Here is a 19,012-nt window from a genome sequence, read left to right on the forward strand (position 1 = left end):
TCTTGAGCTCCGTACCTTGATCCGCCGATTGGCGCCTGTAAAAAAATTGCGCCGCTGCCCCCCCAATCACGGCGACTCTCGGCCATTGCGATACGTATGTCGTGACGCCCTCATCCGGAGGAGTTGGCCAAGAACAAGGGGGTCGGATGCTCGGAGTGACGTGTAGTTAGGAGCAACCAGGGAAGACGGTCAGCCTTACACCGTACCTGGACTCATTATGCATTGGGGCAGTGATCTTCGCCAGATCCCTCCGTCGGCGGTGCCCTGGACGAGTCAGGAACAATGCCACGCCCCTTCCACACCTTCTACGCAATTTCTCAGCCAGGCAGCAACAAATCAATGGTGGATGTTGCGTGCCCTGGGCAAAAAAAACCTTGCGAGGGTGCGGTGTACACTACGAACCCACAAGTCCCATTCATCCACTCAGAGCCATCACCCTCCCCACCCCCGCCCAACTGTCCGACGTGAGGTGCCCGCGGGGGGGCAGCTGAGTGCCCTAAAACGGCAAGACAGCTAAAGGTGGTGTGGAAAGCGAGCGGAAAGGAGCCACAGGGTAGGTAGGTAGGTAGGTAGGTAGGTGGGTTGGTTAGGTAGGTAGGGTAGGGTAGCGCACATCCGTGTCTCCAACCTTCCAGGTTGGGTTGATGAAGACGAAGTGCTTCTTGCTCAAGGGTCTCCTGCTGGTAGAGCACCCGAGCTTCCGTCAGGGGCACAGAGAAAAAAGAAGACCCCCAAAAAAGTTGGCCACACAACCCTGCAGCCTCCCGAGCTGTCTTGCCAGAAGGCGCACGCGTGCCGCCTCCCGTCTTCCACGAGCAACATCCGCCTTCAACACGACCGGTTGGCCGCGTGATCCACCAGCAAGGGGTTGTACACCGTATGGGGTACTGTACAGTATAAGAAGGAAGTGCCGTACTCCGAGCCAATGACACAATTTTCACCTGGTCCCCTGGCGTTCGGCTCCCGCTTGCTCCCTCCAGGTTTCCCAGGTTTCTTTGTCGATCATGGCCCATGTCCCTTGTTCCCGACAAACCAACCGCCCTTGTCGCCATCAGGTTGCTGCCCCGGGCCCCCTTGCCCTTGGGGTGATGACTCCCGCACCGCACGCCCACGCCCGTTGCCCACGCACCAATCGATCGTCATTCCTCCTGGGGCACATTGATTGATCTGGGGGACGGAGCTCGATGAGGCCACAGGTCCCGTCCACCATCCGCCACAGAGCCCTGAATTAAAGTTTGCGGGTGGATACCTACACGGACGCTCGGAGTTGCCCGAAACCAAGCAACCGCCCCTTTTCTGCTGGATTCTTCTACCGGTCTTCTTTTTTTCTTTCCTTGCAAGGGCGGTTCGTGGTTCGTTGTTCGTTGTTTTTGTTTGTTGTCGTCTTCGTCTTCGTCGTCGTCGTCGTCGTTGTTGTTGTTTGATGCTGCAAGAAACGTACATACGCCCGGCTCCTTTTCTACCGTCCTCGCAGTCGCGCATCTGGACGGACGCACGACTCACGACACACACCCGACAGCTCGTCGGCCGCCCTGACTGACACACGCACGCACACACGGCCCACCTATCCACGCATTGATTCCCAGTCTTCGCTGCAGAGTCGTCCAGCAATACGTTTGACTGACGTCTTCTCGGCCGCCTGCCTCGAAGCCTCCTAGCGTCGCCATCCACCCTTGGAGACGCAGGCCGCTTCCACCATCCACACCGGCCCAGGGATTTTGCATCCACCTCTCTTGGGTGCCAAAAATCCACCCCGTTTTGTGTTCCCCAGCCGGCCCGGACTCGGGGGGAACAGAAATCGACAAGGGCCCTCCACAAAAGTGATCAGTCACTTTTTGTCCTCAGTCATTCCGTCATCCCCGTCCCCCCTAACTTCCCAGAAGGACTCGGCCATTGCGTCCCCTGGCGCCGCCAAGCACGCTGCTTCCCGGAGACGGCTGCATCTGCACGGCGCTCTACCCCTACCACCTCCAAAAAAGATCCTGGAGACGGACGGCACCGCTGTTGCGGCCTTCATCCAACCGACAAGGCCTGTCGCAGGGATTACGGTACACGGCTGGTTGCCTCATTGTTACCGGACGACGGACCCCCCTGGCGTGCGCGGCCATCCTGGGCAGTCCTGCACCCTGGGGATCCCGGATCTTTTGAGAAGATCAACGGATTGGTGTCGAAATCCCCTCTTGTGCGTCACTATCGCCAGACGCGGGCTTTTTATTACTTTTTTTCCTCTTTTATTTTTATCTTTCTATTCTTTCTCGGCCACCCTTTTTGTTTTTTTTTCTTTGTTTGTTTTCGTTCCGTCTTCGAAGCCGGGTTGTCTGATTCCCTTCCTGCCGCGCCTTGCCTGTTGCGGCGATCCCCTCGACGAGCAGCTCGCCTGCAGATTACTTGCGCATCGCAGAAAGCCATCCTCCCTGCCAGCCCGCCGCCGAGCAACCGCCCCTCCAGAACCGACACCCTGGGAACCTTATGCCCCAATAGGGACACTTGCATACGGCCTGCCACCTGATCGTCCTGCCGTGAGAGGCCCAGTCGGCCACCACACGGGCCCAATATCCCGGCGTTGTCAGTCCCAAAAAAGGTTCAAGACCGCCAGGTCGCACGTACATGTCGGTACCTGGTCGTCTCTCGTACCTGTACCCGCAGATACTCGTGCTACATATTCAACAAGTCGGCTAGCTCGGTTGCGCCTCACTGCTGGCTGATCTTCGCATCGACTCGGCTCGCTGGTTCTCCATTCATCGACCCGTCTACCCATTCACCTATCCACCCACCGACGGTACCTTGCGCTGTACCCGCCGGCCGTTCTGTCCAAACACCCCCCCGTAACATCCGGTACGCGCATCCTGCTTCGTCATATAAGACAGATCCCCCCGCCTCATCCTCGACGGAAAAAGGAATACGCAAGGCTACGACGATCAGCATCCCTCCCCGGAAAAATGTGGAGAAGGCTCCTTGATCTCCTCTAACTTTAAACCTTCACGACTCGCCTCTCTAAACGGCCCTGGAGCCTTCTGCCTTGTCTTCTTTTTCCAGGTCCTGCCAAACCAGAGCGGGCGTCCGAGTCTTCCACACGGGATCCCATTCACCACCAGCTGCAGCCTCTCCTTCGGCCATCCTGCCGACACCATGACTCCAGCCGTCCGCTTAGATCACCCACAAGCGCCTCACGTCATGTCGGCCATGACGCCCGAGTCCATCCGGACGCGACGGGCACGCGCGAGCCAGGCCAAGGCGGACCTGATCCCGCAAACGCAGCTCGTCGTTGTCCCGCCTCCCTCAGCCATGTCTCCTTCGACCCTCTTGCCCGACTCGAGGCAGGGTGCCTCCTCGCCCACCCAATCAGTAGTGACCGCCGGGACGTCCACGACCGCCAACAGCTCCCTCCAAGCCTCCCCAGAGTCGCTCGCCCCCTGCCATGACAAGGGGCTCGACGACCTCGAGGCTCTCTCGTCCGCTTTCCAGCTACCCGAGCCCATGTCGGCTAAGCGGCCCGCCGACCAGATGGTTACCTCGCTGTCGAGAAAGACGAGCACCGCATCCCTCAGCCAGGGGGCGTTCCGAAGCGCCAGCACCGGGGCCATGAGCGAAACCGTCAAGATGAGCATCGTCAGGCGCGCCTCGAATACGGTTCGCAACAAGGCCGCCGTGTTCATGAATCGACGGCCCTCCTCCAGCCACCCGAGGAGCCGCGATGGCAGCGTGGGCCCGGGCGTCATGCGCCGCAGGGGGAGCATGAGCAACCCCAACACGCCATTTGACCCCATCAGCCCGTTCGAGAGCGACTCGGACAATGAGGCCGCCGTCGCCACCACCCCGACGACGGACGATCGATCCGGCGACGAGGCCTCCGTTGCCGAGTCCGGGTGTCTGCGCGCCGCTCCATCATCATCATTATCATCATCATCATCATCATCATCATCATCATTAGCCCCTGCGTCAGACGGCTTCGAGTCGATCCCCCTGGCCCTTCGCCGGGGCATGTCCCTCACGAAACTTTCCAAAAAGAAGCACACCAAGCGGATCACGCTGTGCCTCGATCCCGAGGCGGCCAAGATCTGCTGGGACAAGAACAAGACGGTCTACATGGACGACATCAAGGAGATCCGCACCGCCGAGGACATTCGGCAGTACCGGCTTGACGCTGGCCTGCCTGAGTCGGTTGAGAAGCGCTTCTTCACCATCATCTACACGGTTCCCGGCAAGACTGCGACCAAGCTGCTGCACCTCATTGCCGACACGGACAAGGCGTTTGTCCAGTGGGTCGTCGCCCTTGACACCATCACAAAGCATCGCCAGGACTTCGCCATGAGCCTCATGTCTTTCAACGACAAGGCCGTCCGCACATACTGGGCCAGGGAGATGGACAAGCAGCTCGGCCTGGCGCGGTCGCCCGAAGATGAGCACATCGACTTCGCCGGCGTCGAGCGCGTGTGCCGTGCCCTGCACATCCACGCGCCGGCCGACGAGTTGCGCCGGAAGTTCGAGATGGCCAAGGGCCGGCGCGGAGCCTCCGATGACATGCCGCCCAGTCCATCTCCCGGCGGCCGCCTAAACTTTGCCGAATTTCTCGAGTTTGTGCGCCTGATGAAGGTGCGGGCCGACATCCGAAAGGTGTACCAAGCGCGCGCCGCCCATCCCGACGCCGGCATGACCAAAGACGAGTTCCTGGCGTTCCTGCGCGACGTGCAGCAAGAGAACGTGGACGAGGACCCGTCCGCCTGGGAGGCTGTTTTTTCGCGCTTCGCCCGCAAGGGCCGGCAGAGAGATGCCGTCGACGGCGACGCCGAGGCCGTGATCATGTCGGAGGCTGGCTTTGCCGCTTTTCTGACGTCGACATCCAACGATGTCATCCCCAAAGCGCCGAAACACTACGTGCTGGACCGGCCCATGAACGAGTACTACATTTCAAGCTCGCACAACACCTACCTCCTCGGTCGCCAGGTGGCGAGCACGTCGACCCATGAAGGCTACATCGCGGCCTTGATGCGCGGCTGCCGCTGCATCGAGGTGGACTGCTGGGACGGCGAGGACTACCAACCTGTTGTGACGCACGGCCATACGCTCACCACCAGCATCAGCTTCCTCGAGGTCATCAAGACCATCAACAAGTACGCGTTCGTCACGTCGCACTTCCCGCTTTGGATCTCGCTCGAGGTGCGCTGCCACCCGAACACCCAGATCAACATGGCCAAGATCATGATCGAGGTGTTTGGGGACAAGCTTGTGCGCGCCCCGCTCGACCCGTCGTCGGACCGCCTGCCGTCGCCCTCGGAGCTGATGGACCGCATCCTTATCAAGGTGAAGAAGCCCAACGAGCCGGTTCGCCCTGCGGAGCGGCAGGGCGGGCGCCGGCGTGGTAACAGCCTGCCGTCGCTCAACCAGCGCCCGCCGCTGATACCGGCACCGACGAGCCCGCTCCGTAGCCCGTCGCCGGTCTCGCGCACGAGCCGGCTTATCAACACCATCACCGAAGGCCAGGTCCACGAGCCGCTCAGCAGCAACAGCAGCAGCAACAGCCCTAGTGAGTGTGACAGCGAGGTGGAGACGGTTTATGACCCAGCCGGCGCCCAGGCGAGGAAGGTCAGCAGCAAGATTCACCCCGTGCTCGGGGAGCTCGGCGTCTACTGCATGGGCATCCGCTTCGAAGGCTTTGATACGCCCGACGCCAAGAAGTTCAATCACATCTTCTCGTTCAAGGAAAAGACGTTTGCCGACAAGGTCCAGAGCAGCGAGGGAAAGCGGGCGCTCTACCGCCACAACATGCGCTACCTGATGCGCGTCTACCCCAACGCCGGCCGCATCTCGTCCAACAACTTCGACCCCCTCATCTACTGGAAGCGCGGCGTGCAGATGGCGGCTCTCAACTGGCAGACCTTCGACCTAGGCATGCAGCTGAACCAGGCCATGTTTGACGGCGGCACCGGCCAGTCGGGCTATGTCCTCAAGCCGCTCGAGGCGCGCCAGATCCAGGTTATGCCTAACCTGTCGCCTGATGAGTGCGCCGGCCGCCGTCCGCGGAAGAAGGTGGCGTTTGAGATAGAGATCATCTCGGCCCAGCAGCTGATGCGCCCTTGGAACCTCGGGGAGAGGCGCACCCTCGACCCCTACGTCGAGGTTGAGGTGCTCATGGCCGATGACAAGCGCAACAAGGCCGACGCCGCCGCTTACACCGCCGCCCAGCAGACGCAGCTCAAGCAGCGCACGAGGATCGTCCGCGACAATGGCTTCAACCCCGAGTTCAACCACACGTGCTCCTTCGACGTGACGACCAAATACCCGGACCTGATCTTTGTGCGATGGAGCGTCAAGCTCGCCGACAAGGGCGGCTACCACGACAAGGCAGCGCCTTTGGCGACCTTCACGGCCAAGCTGAGCAACCTCAAGCAAGGATATCGCACCATCCCGCTGCTCGACCATGAGGGTGAGAAATTCCTGTTCTCGACCCTCTTTTGCCGCATCAAGCGGGGCCCCGTCACCGAAATCATGGTGTCGTATCCGGAGGACGTCCCCAAGAACACCAACATGCTCAGGAGCATCGGTCGCAACGTGTTCGCCAACGCAAGCCCCAAGTCTAGCATGGACAGCAGTAGGACGCTGTGATTTCCTGTCTCGACAAGCCTACAGGTGTAACAACAGACTTGGTTGGAAGCGGAGAGGTCCTTTTGCCAATGTACCGCTATCATCCTCATGGTTCTCTTTTCTTTTTCTTTTTTTCTTTTTCCTTCTTCTTTCTTCCTTTTTTTTCTTTTCATTCTCTTCCTTGATGGACTTTGAGCCAGCTGAAGCCCCGCTGGCCGGCTTTCTAGGGTCGGTGTCCCTTTACCATTGATCAAGGGACTCGAGTTGGATGGCTTTTCCTTTTCTCCTCTTTTCTTCCCTTTCTTTGTTTGACTCCTTGCTCGTTGTGTTGTACTCAACCCGAACAGCGGGTGGCGTTTTGGCGTGCATGGGCGGGACTGGCGCATCAAAGGGACAGGACATCTTCATTCCAAGGGACGTGTGGGATTTCATTGCATGAACCGTCAACCTTGTCCTGGCGACGCGGACTTGACGAAACAGTTGGGGCCTGGGATGGGAGAGCTCGGATACATCACACGCACACACATCATGATACCCGCATTGCGAGGATGAACAGAGGATGAGTTGTTTTTGACGGTTTCAAATGCGCATGAAGATGCTCGAAACGGCACCAGGGTCATTTATAGACGGGCTACGGGAACCAGCAATTGGGCTTGTGGGGATACGGACGGGCGGCATGGTGAAAATCTCTCCGGGTACGGGCATGGGATGTTTCTGTATGCAATATCATGACACACGCAGAATGTTTACTTGTATGGGCCGGGTGACCTTATTTCTTTTCCACTCATTCGTGCGCATCTAGCTCCCTTGGGTTCTGTGCTCCGCTTGCTTTCGGGGGATGGAATCGGTTTCTCTCTTCTGGTGTTTTCGTGTTGATATGTTTGTACCCTCTCTGCTTATGCAGGGGGAGCGATTGCCATGTCCGACGTGATCAACGAGACTGCCGGCGAACTCGGGACTTCCAGGGGGGCTTTGGATACGGGCAGAGAGGATGCGGTGGGAGATTCCAACGTGACGCAGGACGCTGGTTGAGACAAGCCGGGTACGGCACCCCGCCGGCACGCGGAGCCTCGTCGATGCCACCATGATCGACGGAGCAGCGTAACGGGACAAGCGGTTTGCTTGTCTTGTCTGTCCGAGGCATGCCGCCATGAACAAGACTTGGATGGCGCGCTTTTTCCTCGCTGAAAGGCACCGGCTCGTCGCAATCTTGAAGGCATGGTCGGGCCGGACTACGCCCAAGCGGATAGGCGGTTTTGCATAGTTATATCCTTATCCTACAAAGTGTAGCGCCGTATCCCCAAAGCAGCAGGGGGGGGGGGGGGGGGGGGGCCAACCGAGGTACCCAGGTAGCTAGCTAGCTCGCCAGCTAGCCTGCCCTCGGAATCAACAAATGATGAAGGAAACCCATCTCATCGCTCTTTGCCCAACCTGCCAACCGGCCGCGCCTTGCAATGCCATGCCATCCCGCCAGTATAACCAGTGGTGATGCAAAATCAAGCAATCGTTCTAGCGAGCTCCAAGCACGAGAAGCTCGGCGCCCAAGTCAAAACACATGAAAGGGGAAAAACGAAGAAACAAAAAAGGAGAAAAAAAAAAAAAAAGAAAACAAGGGCCCTATCGAGCGCCTCTCAACCAAAAAAAAAAGGATAATAAAAAAAGAAAAGACCAAGCCAAAGATCCCTTTCATCATTTGTAGCCTGTCCAAACTCGCGCCGATTAGATTTTAACCCCTCCTTTTCCCCTTCTATTTATATCCGATCAATCAACGTCATCATCCGCGGACGGAGCATCATTGCTGGTCGAGGTCATGGTCGTGGTGGTGGTCGTGGTCGTCGTAGTCATGGCGTTGGCGCCGTGGATGGCGGTAGGGCTGGCGGTCCTCCCCAAGCCCACGCCGCCGACGCCAAATCCGCGGGGCGACGGCAGCCCGCCTCCCCCGGCGGGCCTCCACCGATTGCTCGGCGCGAGGCTCAGCGGGGAGGATCTCCGTTCCGTGCCTGCTGCGTGCGACTGCGGCGGCTGCGCTTGCGCCGGGGACGCGACATCGTTCCCGCCCTTGGCGCCCGCGTTGTTGTCACCATGGCCACGCCGCCCCTCCTCCTCCTCCTCCTCCACCTCCACCTCGACCTCCTCATCGAACCGATCGATCTCCTCCAGCTCGTACTCGAGCAGCTCCTTGCCCGCGGGGACGGGGCTTCTCCGCTTGCGCTGCAGCGCCGCGGCCTCGGCGGCCTTTTGCTGCCGCGCGGCGCGGGCGGCCGGCGACAGCTCGACGTCGGCGTACAGGTTCGGATCCCTCCCCAAGATGCGGTCGGCCTTGCTCGGCATCTTGCGCCCCGCGGCGCTGGAGCTGGAGCCGGTGCTGGAGCCGGTGCTGGTGGTGCTCGGCCTCGAGGGCGGCTGCCGGTAATGCCGCCCCGCGCCCGCCAGCCTCAGGTCCTCCGTCTGCCAGGTCACCGGCTCCGCGTCGCGCGCGTCGCCGTCGTCGAGGCTCGGCCCCCAACCCGCCACGCGCTCCCGCTCCGCCTGCTCCCAGCGCTCGCGCGCCAGCTTCTCGCGAGCGTCGAGCCACTTGGGGTTGGGCTCCCACGACCAGCCGTCGCCCGTGGTGTTGCAGATGGGCAGCAGCCACAGCCAGGGGTTGTGGCCAAAGAGGTGGAGCAGGTTGCGTTTGGGCCCGAGGTCGAAGGCGTTGGGCAGCTTGGACGAGTCCTGCTCGTCGAGGTAGTCCTGGTAGCGGCGGCGGGCGCGCATGCGCTCCATCTCGTCGTAGGTGAAGCGGCGCGAGCCGGCCTGCAGCTGCGGGCCGTAGGAGCTGTCGCGGGCTTCGAGGTCGTCCGGGCTGCGGGGTCGCGGGGCGGGGTCGCGGCGGAGCTCCTCGCCTTCCTCGGGGCGGGTGATGCCCGGGAGGGCGTTTTGGTGGAGGTCGAGGAGCTGCTGGCCGTACGAGGGCAGCGGGATGCCCTGGCCCGGGGTGTGCTGGTTGATGTAGGCCTGGTGCATGGAGCGGCGGAGCGGGGAGAGGTAGCGCGTCTTTTCGAGGCACTCGATGGTGGTTTGGCCGCGGGTGGCCAGCCACAGGTGCCAGCCGGTGAAGGCGCCGATGACGAGGCCGATGATGCCGCCGATGATGCACAGCATGATGTAGTTGACGGGCATGAGGGTTTCGACGTAGCCGGCCTCGTTGGAGAGGAGCTCGGCCCAGACCCAGGAGCCCGAGGCGGCGAAGCAGTAGACGCTGAAGAGGGTGGTGTAGACGAGGAAGAGCAGGAAGGCCTTGTGGTTGTAGAGGCCGACGCAGGTGGCGAGCCAGGGGCAGTGGTGGTCCATCTTGAGGACGCAGCGGCGGCAGGTGGAGCAGTGGTGGGCGCGGTCGGGCTTGCGAGCCTGGCACTTTTTGCAGAAGCGCATCTCGCCGTTGGACTTGACGGTGAAGGAGGTGACGGCGGGCGGGTTTTGGGTGGGGAGGGTGCTGTAGCCGTGCTCGTTGGTGGTGCTACCGGGAGGCGTGAAGACGGCGGTGGTGTAGCACCAGTTGAGCATGAGGTAGAGGAAGACTCCGGCGATGGCTGCCGGGGTGTCTGGAAAGGAGGGAGGGAGCGGAGCGGAGCGGAGAGTTAGCCAAACGGAACGCGGAGCAGAAGAAGAACAAGCAGGAGCCAGGAGCCAGGAAAGGCGGGCTGGCCGTCGTCCAACCTACCCAGCCATTCCACCTTGAACGTGCCGGAGGACGAGGTGGTGGTGCACAGCGTGACCAGGACGTAGCAGGCCCATGTGGTCAGGCCGTAGACGAAGACGAGCGGTATGTACTTTGCGCAGGCACAGCAGGCGCGCTCGAAGCGGCGCGCGCAGCGGCGGACCGAGCCCATGGCGCCGTGGTGGGATCGAGATGGAGGCTCCGAGACGTCGTCGAACGGGCTGGAGGACCTTGGTTGGGAATGGGGACGGGGACGGGGACGGGGAGGGTTCGGAGCGGCAGAGGAGGACGGCAGCAGCGTCGCATCCATTCAGTCGGCCGGAGACATGAATAGCGAAGGTCGTCGGTCGATCGATAACGGAGGCAATGGTGGATGAATGGTCGCGGGGTTGGGGGGTTGCCGGCAAGCCCGTCAAGCGAAAGCTGGGTTTTCGCCCGGTTGGTTGAGAGGCGAGGTTGAGAGGCGAGGTTGAGAGGTGGTTGAAGGATGCAAGATTGCAGAATGCAGGATGCAAAAGTGATGTATGTAGGCAGCAGGTGTTTACAGAGCAACTATTATTAGTTGACTACCAAGTAACATGTAGGAAGCAGTGAGACTGTGGTTCCAGGTCGTCGAGGGTTCGCATCCCGCAGCGGAAAGTCTTAGAAATCCCGGCCGGTTGGGACCAAAAGCCACCTCGCGAACAGGGGGGGTCCCCGGCTTGACAAGGCCTCGGCCAATCAAAACGCTCGTCGGGAGCCCGCCCGTCGCTGCACGGGCCCCACCGCCGACGCTGAGCCCCTGAGAGGAACATACAAAGCACATAGGCTAAGAGACCGTCGACAGGGACTCTGACGAACCCCATGCATCTTCAACGAAAAAAAAAAAAAAAAAAAAAACAAACCTGGGATTCCAAAGCGCACATACACTACTGCGTACCTTAGGCATGGACAAGTACTAATTATACGCTCCATGAACCTCCATGGAAGGAAGAAAGGCGCCGTGCCTATATGCCTATCAGGGTATTCTGAAAGGGGGGTATAACTAAGATCAAATCGCCAGCCCTTTCCCGTCTAGTGTAGTTACTCCTACTTGGGTGTTGTGGAGTTAGCATAGTAGAACCTCTCCCAACCGAAACCCTTCCTTCCATAGTAGTAGACCACAGATCATGACCATGGACCCTACGTATGTAGACCACAGCCACCAACTGCTCCCGAAAAAAAGGAGACTTTGGCGAGAAGGAAAAAAAAAAAAAAAAGACAGGGAAACTAGGAGAACAAAGAGAGAACTGCGATGATATCTACATATATACAGACAGACAGACGACAGATGTATAGTATACCCTACGTACCACATACGGCAGCTAGGCACCGACGGCATACTTCCATGGAGGTACCTACGCTATCCTCCTAACACAACAACAGCCCCTCCCTCTGCACCCCCACCACCACCCACCACCACTCCATCACCGCCGGCACCGTACCTCCCACCTGCTGCGCCATCAGCCCCAGCCCCGCAAGCCATTCCAGGATCAGCTCCGCCTCGAACGCCATGATGACGGGCTTCAGCGTCTGCACCAGCTCGCCCACCGGCATGCTCCCGCGCGACGCCAGCGTTATCAGCACCGCGCTCAGGTACTTGAGCCACCGCTCCGCGTCCACCTTGCCAAAAACGTCGCACCACGCCGGCACCGCGCCCCCGGGGCCGCGGGTCGGCGGCGCGGCAGCGCGAACAGCCCGGCGGAGCCCCGCGAGCGCCGCGTCCTCGCCGGCCCCGGGGTCCGCCTCGTCGTACAGGTAGCGCTCCGTCGGCACCACGTCGAGGCGGAAGTGCATGTACTTCTTGGTGTACTTGCGCGTCTCGTAGTTGCCGGGCTCGTGGCCCATGGGCACGTACGGCTGGCCCGTCGTCTCGATGCGCACCCGGCCGTTGGCCTGCAGGTTGAGCAGCGCCATGATCATGCCGTCGTTGGTGATGTACGTGACGCGGTGCCTCTTGGCCTCGCCGCCGCTGCGAAACGCCCGGTCCAGCTCGCGCTTGAACTCGGCCGCCTTGGCGAACTTGTCCTGCTGCGCCATCTTCTCGAGGCAGTCGAGCACGCGCGTGTTGAAGCGCCACCGGCGCCCGTTGGTCCATTTCGACGACGACTTGGAGATGACGCCCTGCTTTTGGAGCTGGTCGACGCCCTTGACCATCAGCTCCGTGATTTCCGCCTTGGTCCGGTGCGGGAACAGGCTGTTGCGCCGGTGCAGCACCGCCTCGGCCGAGTACGCCTCGACCGGCGTCACGCACAGCGCCCGCGTCCACGCCATGGCCACCACCATCTCCAGGTCCGGCTTGGGGTCCGAGGCGACGGCCGCGTCTTCGTCCACGGGGAGGGCCAGCGGCTCGCAGGTCGCGTCCTGGAACTTGTTGAAGATGGACCGCTGAGGATGGTAAAAGGCTTCTCTCCACGGCCGATTGTCGTGCCGAAAGTTCGCCACGGTTGCGGTTTGCTCCAGCCCCTCGCGCGACGCCGGCAGCGTCCTCTGCTCTTGCAGGTCGAGCTTGGTGGTCCACTTGATCAGAAACTTCCAGTCGTAGGCCAGAACGTTGTCAAAGTCGATGGGCGGAACCTCTCCCTTCTCATACGCCTTCAGAAAGGCCCGCCGGAACTTGTCCGTCAGGCTCACGATGGTCGACTGGCGGTCCTTTTTGAGCGCGCACCAGTAGTGCCGGAGCTGGCTGATGCTGTTGGGCTGTTAGCAACGGCTCATGGCATCTTCGTCGAACCGTCTCGAGCTAGGAAACTCACGTTTGGTCAGGCACGAGCCGCAGCATGAGGCCCCAGTCGACGACCCTGTCGACGCCGCCCAGCAAGGTCGTGACGACAATGAACGCGGCAAGCCGCACGTTCTCGCTCGACCAATCCAGGTCGTCGTCCGCGCTCCACAGCAAGTCCTCGCTCGACTTGGGGTACGCCGTGTGTTCGCGCATCGTCTTGATCGCGGCGAGCTTCACCTTCGACGGTCGACCGCCCCGGCGGCCCCGCTGCGACGACGACGGCGGCGGAGGAAGCGGTGGGGGAGGAGCAGCGGAAGCGGCGGTCCCGTTCTGCAAGCGACGCTTCTTGGGGAATGGCTCGTTGAGCCCCATGAGCATCTCTAGCGGGTACTCGACGTGCGGAACGGCCTTGTGATCGTCGTCGTCCAGGTCTCCGTAGGGAAGTGTTTCGAGATCGTATTGCGTGTCCTCCGACCACTTCACGCCGATCGTTTTGTTGCTGGCCCACGACGCCGGCAGCGAAAGGTGGATGAAGCGGGATCCGGGCACAGCACGGCAGCTTTCTCCGGCCTCCCAACCCGCTGGCGACTGCTCCCATGCCGCGCATTGGTCGACGATGGAGCAGAACCTCGCGTATTCTTTGTCGGCCCGGTCGCGCGATTTGATCTTGCCGGCTTTCTGATGCTCATCCATCTCCTCCACGCCGAACGGGCCAGTTTGGACCGCGAGACCTTGCTGGTTGGGCATCCAGCCGTCGAACGTGAAGGTGCCTTCAGGGTTCTCCCGGAAGCTTTGGGGATGGTTGAGCCCGGAGCCTGGCGATGCTGATTCAAGCACCGAGGACCGGTCCAACTCGATGTTCTTTACGTCCCCGATTGAGCCCTGGGGACCCAAGAGGACCGTCTCCGGGGGAACACGCTGATATGTCGTCGCGCCATCATCGATACCAAAGAATGATCGAGGCAAGCTTGACAGTCCTGGGTTCCGAACCCTGCCAAGCTCTCGCGGCAGCTTCGACAGCGGCCGCGGATACGACAGTCTCCGGTGGCGGGGTCCCGGCTTGGGGGGCAGCAAGCCGTACGCCTTGACGGCCTCGAGCACTGAAGGGCCGGCGCCCTCGTGGCGTTGCGGAAGCGTCATCATGGCCCCGCCCATGATGCTGGGATCCACCGGGATGTCTCCGTAGATGTCGGCAGGGGCATCCTTTGGGGCATTTTTCCAGACGGGCCCGAGCGATTCTTGGTCGATCGGGCGGCTTCTGGCGGAACGAGCTTCGTGATTGCGCTCAAACTCGCGGATCCAGAGGGGGTCTCGCTTGGGAGCAGGCGCCGTGTTGGTGTAGTAGTGCGCATTCAGGACTTCGATCTCTTCGATCTTGCGCCGGCTGCGGAACTTCTTGCCGTTGGCATTCGGCTTGCTGAGGTGGTTGTCGGTGGTCTTTTTGTCCAGCTCCTGCAGAAGAGCCAGCTCCTCCTTGTTAGGGGAGAAAGCCGGCGGTATGAAAATGGCCGGGTACACCTCCCGAATCTTCTGCTTCATCCTGGCCGCAATGATGCCGTTGGGTTCGACGCCGGTCCTGATGAGCAGGCTGCATGTCTGCAGCCGGCCCTTCTCTGTCTTCACCATGTGCGTGTGAACGGTGGCAAGCTTGCGGGTTTCGATCGCCTTGAGGGCGCTGACGAAGTTCTTCCAGGTGGGGGGCATCTGGTTGGGAAACTCCTTGAGGAACACCTTGGTCATGGCGTAGAAGAGGGCCCTCTCGCCGGGGAACACGCCGAGGTTGTTGTCCAGCAGGTAATTGATGATGTCGAAGGCCTGCGCAGTCCTCTTCTTGGCCTCGCTTGACAGGCGGTCGTAGTTGGTTGAACGCGTGAGTGGCTTGTGCACCAGGTACCACCCATCCTGCGAAGTCGACTCTTCCGTTCCGCAGCTGGTTTGTGCATCCTGCATGCTGCCAGGCGGCGGCGGGTACTCGCTCCGAGGCGCCTCCAGCACAGGGTTCATGGCTAACTGACTGCTCGGAGGGTCCGGTAACCCGCCACCAGAGGATCGATCATCAGCTCCGCCGCCCGCAGACTGTTGAGAGCCCGCCGGCGTCGCAGGGGCCGTGGGCAGCGACTCCAACGGTTGTAGCCGCTGAGACAGTGCCTCCGCAGGCACAGAAAAGGATGCGGTGCCAGTAGGCGTAGAAGGCTGGATCTTGGAGGCCGCTTTGGTCGCGCGAACAGCCGAGGCTGCCGAAGGTGATCTCGTGCCGACTGCCGCAAAAGGCTTCAACCACGAAGCAGGCTGGCCAGCTGCATCAGGCTCCAAGACCCTGGAGACACCGCCCCGAGGGCGTTCCAGGAGCCACCCCTCTGGTTCCTCCACGCCCTGGCTATCCGCCGCAGCGAGCCCGCGAAAGGGACCAGCCGGACCCTGGAAGGCACGGATGGCTGTGCGGACGCTGCGTCTAACGCGACGCTTCTTTTCCGGCTTTTGTGCAGCAACCGCCTTTGCTCTGCGCGGCCGACGGCCTCCGATCCCGTCCTCTGCGGGTTCCGGGTTGGCCGGCGCCGGGGGAGCAGGAGGTGGCGGTGGTGGAGAAAGCCGGCGGCGCTTCCGGGGTCTGTCGAGCAAGCTGGCGGGATCGAAGTTCGGGTTGCATGGCACTTGGGCCTTCTCGAGGTGGTACTTGAGGCCGATATCATTCTTCCAGGCGCCGCCGCACAAAGAACAGACGTATGGTTTTGCTCCAGCCGGGGCAGCCTTTTTCTTGCCATTCCCTCGCCCACCTCGAGCAGGCTTCTTTCCCTTTGTACCGGCCGGAGAAGGAGCAGCATCGGCCGCGGCAGCCTGGCCTCCTTCGGCGCCGGCATCCGCCGTAGGCACCTCGGCGTTGGGGTCCTTCAGCCGGATTACTTCCTGCTGAATCCACCGCGCGCGGTGCTGGTCTTCGTCGCCATAGACAAACACATGCGGCGACGTCTCAGCCCCAGCGGCTCCACCCACGGTGAACACCAAGCCCTTCTCACTCCCGTCGGCGTTGGGAACGTCTTGCATCACCGGGTCCTCGAGATGGGCGTCGATGGGAATGATGACGGGTTTCTTGAGGCCCCTTCCGGATCGCAAAAAGGTAATCTTGCGATCGGATTGGTGGACCTGGAGCTTCCCGATGATGGTACCATATCGGACGTTCAGGACGAGCTGCTCAGGGGCCAAAATCTCAGGAGCCTCGGGCCCATTGTGCTCTTCGGCGGGCGCGGATGTTTCGGGCGCTTCTGTAACGTCTTTTGCGCTGGGGGTTTCCGTGATTTCTGGCACTTTGATCGCATCCGGTGCCTCGGCGTCCGCCGCAGCAGGAGTCGATGGGGGATCCTCTCTCGGAGCAGCAGGCGGTTCCTTCATGACCTCCTCCAGGTTCTCGGGGCCGCTGCTGGGATCGCCAGCGCGATCCTTGCGAGGCAGGCAAGGTTCCGAGTCGGTCGTTTCGACCCCTTGCTCAGCTACAAGGTCCGCCGGTTGCTCGGGCGCCTTCTCCAACGCGGTCTTCTCGCCCTCCAGGGAGCCCGCCGCATCCTTCTGCTCAGACGTCTCCTCGGCAGCCATGGCAGGGACAGAGGCAACAGCGGGTTGAGCCGCAACCGGGCGTTCTTCTCGGATGCGGGGCAGCAGCAACCTCCGTTTGGACGCTTTGGATGACGGCTTCGTCTTCCTAGCAAGCGAGGACATGTTTGAAAGGGAGATGTCTTCCTCGGCGGCGAAGGCCCTGGCACGCACGGCGCCAAAGCCGTACCGATCCGCGGGTGTGGGGGGGCTGGCCGCCGCTGATCCCTCGGCCGCTGGCGCGGCCTCCTCGCGCGTCCCGGGCTCCGTGAGCCCCACCGCCGAGTACATATAGGCAGACGTCTTGCCCGTGCGGACGAGTTGGCTGGCGACCTGGAATTTCTTGAGGTGAGGGGGCTGCTGGGTGTCGGCGACCTTGGTGAGGTAGCTCGAGAGGTAACGTCGATGCTGATAGCCGATGGTGGCGGCGCTGATCTGAGGGTTCGAGGCACCCTCCGGGCCGGCGCTCCGGATCACCTCGAAGACGGTCTGGGCAAGGGGCTTCTCAGGGGTCCAGCCGCTGAAGATGCGCTTGACCTTGGATCGCGTATCGCCGGACTTTTTTCCATCCCCGCCCGCGTTCTGGTAGAGCGCGAGGGCATTGGGCTTCGGCTCCCGTTGCTTTGTATGGTCGGAATACTTTGACGTCTTCTTTCCGGTGGCCAAGAATTTCTCCCACTCGTCGGCGGTGGGCTCCCGCACAAACTTGAGGCAATCCTTGAACACCTTGCGAGCGCCTGGGAACGAAGCAGCCGTGTATCGGAACACACCCATGTCGACGAGCCGCTGCGAGTTCTTGGCCAGCGTCTTCATCTGCCATCGCTTGCCCGAGATGCCCAGCTTCGCCCTCAGGTCGGCGTAGCGGATCACCTTCCAGGCCTTGACGATGCCCACGACGGTCCTCCCGAGGGCGTCCATGTCGATGGTGCTCCCCGTCCATCGGTTGTGCCAGGGCACGGGCTCCAGATCTTTGGTGAGGTTTTCGGGAGTGAGGTCCAAGCCGGGATTGTCGGCTTCGACCAGCGGAGGGGCAAAGTCGATCAGCCACAGCCTGCTCGTCTTCATCTTGGCCACCACGACGGTGCGCTTGGCAATGTAGCCTTTCTGGGCGAGCGAGTCGGTCCGCTTCGGAAGGGAGCGCTTGTCTTGGTTGACCAAGCGCCGGAGATCGCTCTGGAGGATGCCCTCGGCCCTTGCCGACGCGATTCCTTGCAGGCAAGCCCACTCGAGAGCGGGAACCTTCTTGTAGTCGACTCCATGGCGGGTCAATGTCTGCCACACCAGGTCCTCGGTGGGGTGGATCCGGGGACGCGTCGCGAGCGTCGTCTTGAGCTTCTCCCACTTGATGTCTTTGGTGTCTTTGGTATCCTTGCCGCTCTTGACGGCCTTGCTGTTCTTGCCGCCCTTGCCTCCTTGTGCGTCTTTCGTCTGCTTGGCCGTCTGAGCCTTCTTACCCTTGGCCTTTTCGGCGTCTTCCGCGGCCGTGGGGGCAGCAGGAGCGGGTTCCAGGTCGACAGTCTCGGCTTCTGGGAGAGCGAGCACCTCGCTCAGCTCGAGGCGATTCCACCGGCGGTCGCCGTTGATCAGGATCTGCGACTGAGTCCGCAGCCAATCCCAGGCCCATCTGGCCGACGCCATCTCGGCCTCCGTCAATGACCGTTCCAGCTCGGCATCGTCGGCAGCCGTCCAACCATCGGTGGACAGTTCTTTTCCAACAACGCCGAGGTGGTACTTTCGCACAATCTTTAACAGCTCGACCACTCTGACCCCTACCTGTAGCGTTAGCGTCAAGCCCTCAGGAACGCTCGGATGTATGTGGCTCCCGATATAAGTGACCGCCCGCTGCGTCGCTTTCATCAGAAGCATTTCGTCGTCACAACAGAACCTCCCCCCCCCCCCCCAACAATAAGACCTCCCAAAGACTCCATCCCCCCCACACTCGAATTCTTCCTGAACTCTTTCACGGACAAAACGTCGAGGCCGCCTAAGGAAGACGCGACTCACCTTTCTCCCCGGAATACGCGATCTCCGGGATGAGGTCCTCCAACAGGACCTCCAGCCCAAATGTGGTCATGATGGCGATCTGATCGGCCTCATTTCCAGCCGATGAAAAATTTGATGATCAGAAGTCGATTCCAGGATTGAACGCTGATGCTCGAGGATGGTGTGGCAATAATTGGAGGTTTTCAGATGCGAGATGCCGACGGAGGAATTTTGGAGGGGCAGAATGCGCGAAAGGTGGGGCCGTTCGGCTCGCCTTGGGCTAGCTGCAGGTGCACATCCCAAGAAGGCAATGGCCGCTTTCAGGCCTGTGCTGTGGTGGCGCTGATAACCAGCCTCCAGGCTACCTACAAGGACGAAAGAGCGTATCAATAGAGTACCATCGAGGCCCGGCCCACGAC

The 19,012-nt window shown here is 61.2% G+C and overlaps 3 protein-coding genes across 3 annotated transcripts; 1 reads left to right on the top strand and 2 right to left on the bottom strand.

The window, feature by feature from the left end:
* Positions 1–3,129: 3,129 nt before the first annotated feature.
* Positions 3,130–6,603, top strand: VTJ83DRAFT_5697 (uncharacterized protein; the record flags this gene model as incomplete). Its single annotated transcript, XM_071012325.1, has 1 exon — positions 3,130–6,603. One exon carries the CDS (start codon positions 3,130–3,132, stop codon positions 6,601–6,603), a length of 3,474 nt encoding a protein of 1,157 aa, XP_070865072.1.
* A 1,740-nt stretch (positions 6,604–8,343) lies between these two features.
* On the bottom strand, positions 8,344–10,592 carry VTJ83DRAFT_5698 (uncharacterized protein; the record flags this gene model as incomplete). Its single annotated transcript, XM_071012326.1, has 2 exons — positions 8,344–10,166; positions 10,286–10,592. The coding sequence occupies 2 exons, from the start codon at positions 10,590–10,592 to the stop codon at positions 8,344–8,346; spliced, it is 2,130 nt and encodes a 709-aa protein (XP_070865073.1).
* A 1,079-nt stretch (positions 10,593–11,671) lies between these two features.
* On the bottom strand, positions 11,672–18,684 carry VTJ83DRAFT_5699 (uncharacterized protein; the record flags this gene model as incomplete). The annotated part of the gene is made up of 3 exons (XM_071012327.1): positions 11,672–12,992; positions 13,057–18,379; positions 18,615–18,684. The coding sequence occupies 3 exons, from the start codon at positions 18,682–18,684 to the stop codon at positions 11,672–11,674; spliced, it is 6,714 nt and encodes a 2,237-aa protein (XP_070865074.1).
* Positions 18,685–19,012: the final 328 nt, after the last annotated feature.

This window comes from Remersonia thermophila, chromosome 5, assembly GCF_042764415.1.
Source record: "Remersonia thermophila strain ATCC 22073 chromosome 5, whole genome shotgun sequence".
In the NCBI taxonomy this organism is placed as follows: Eukaryota; Fungi; Ascomycota; class Sordariomycetes; order Sordariales; family Chaetomiaceae; genus Remersonia; species Remersonia thermophila.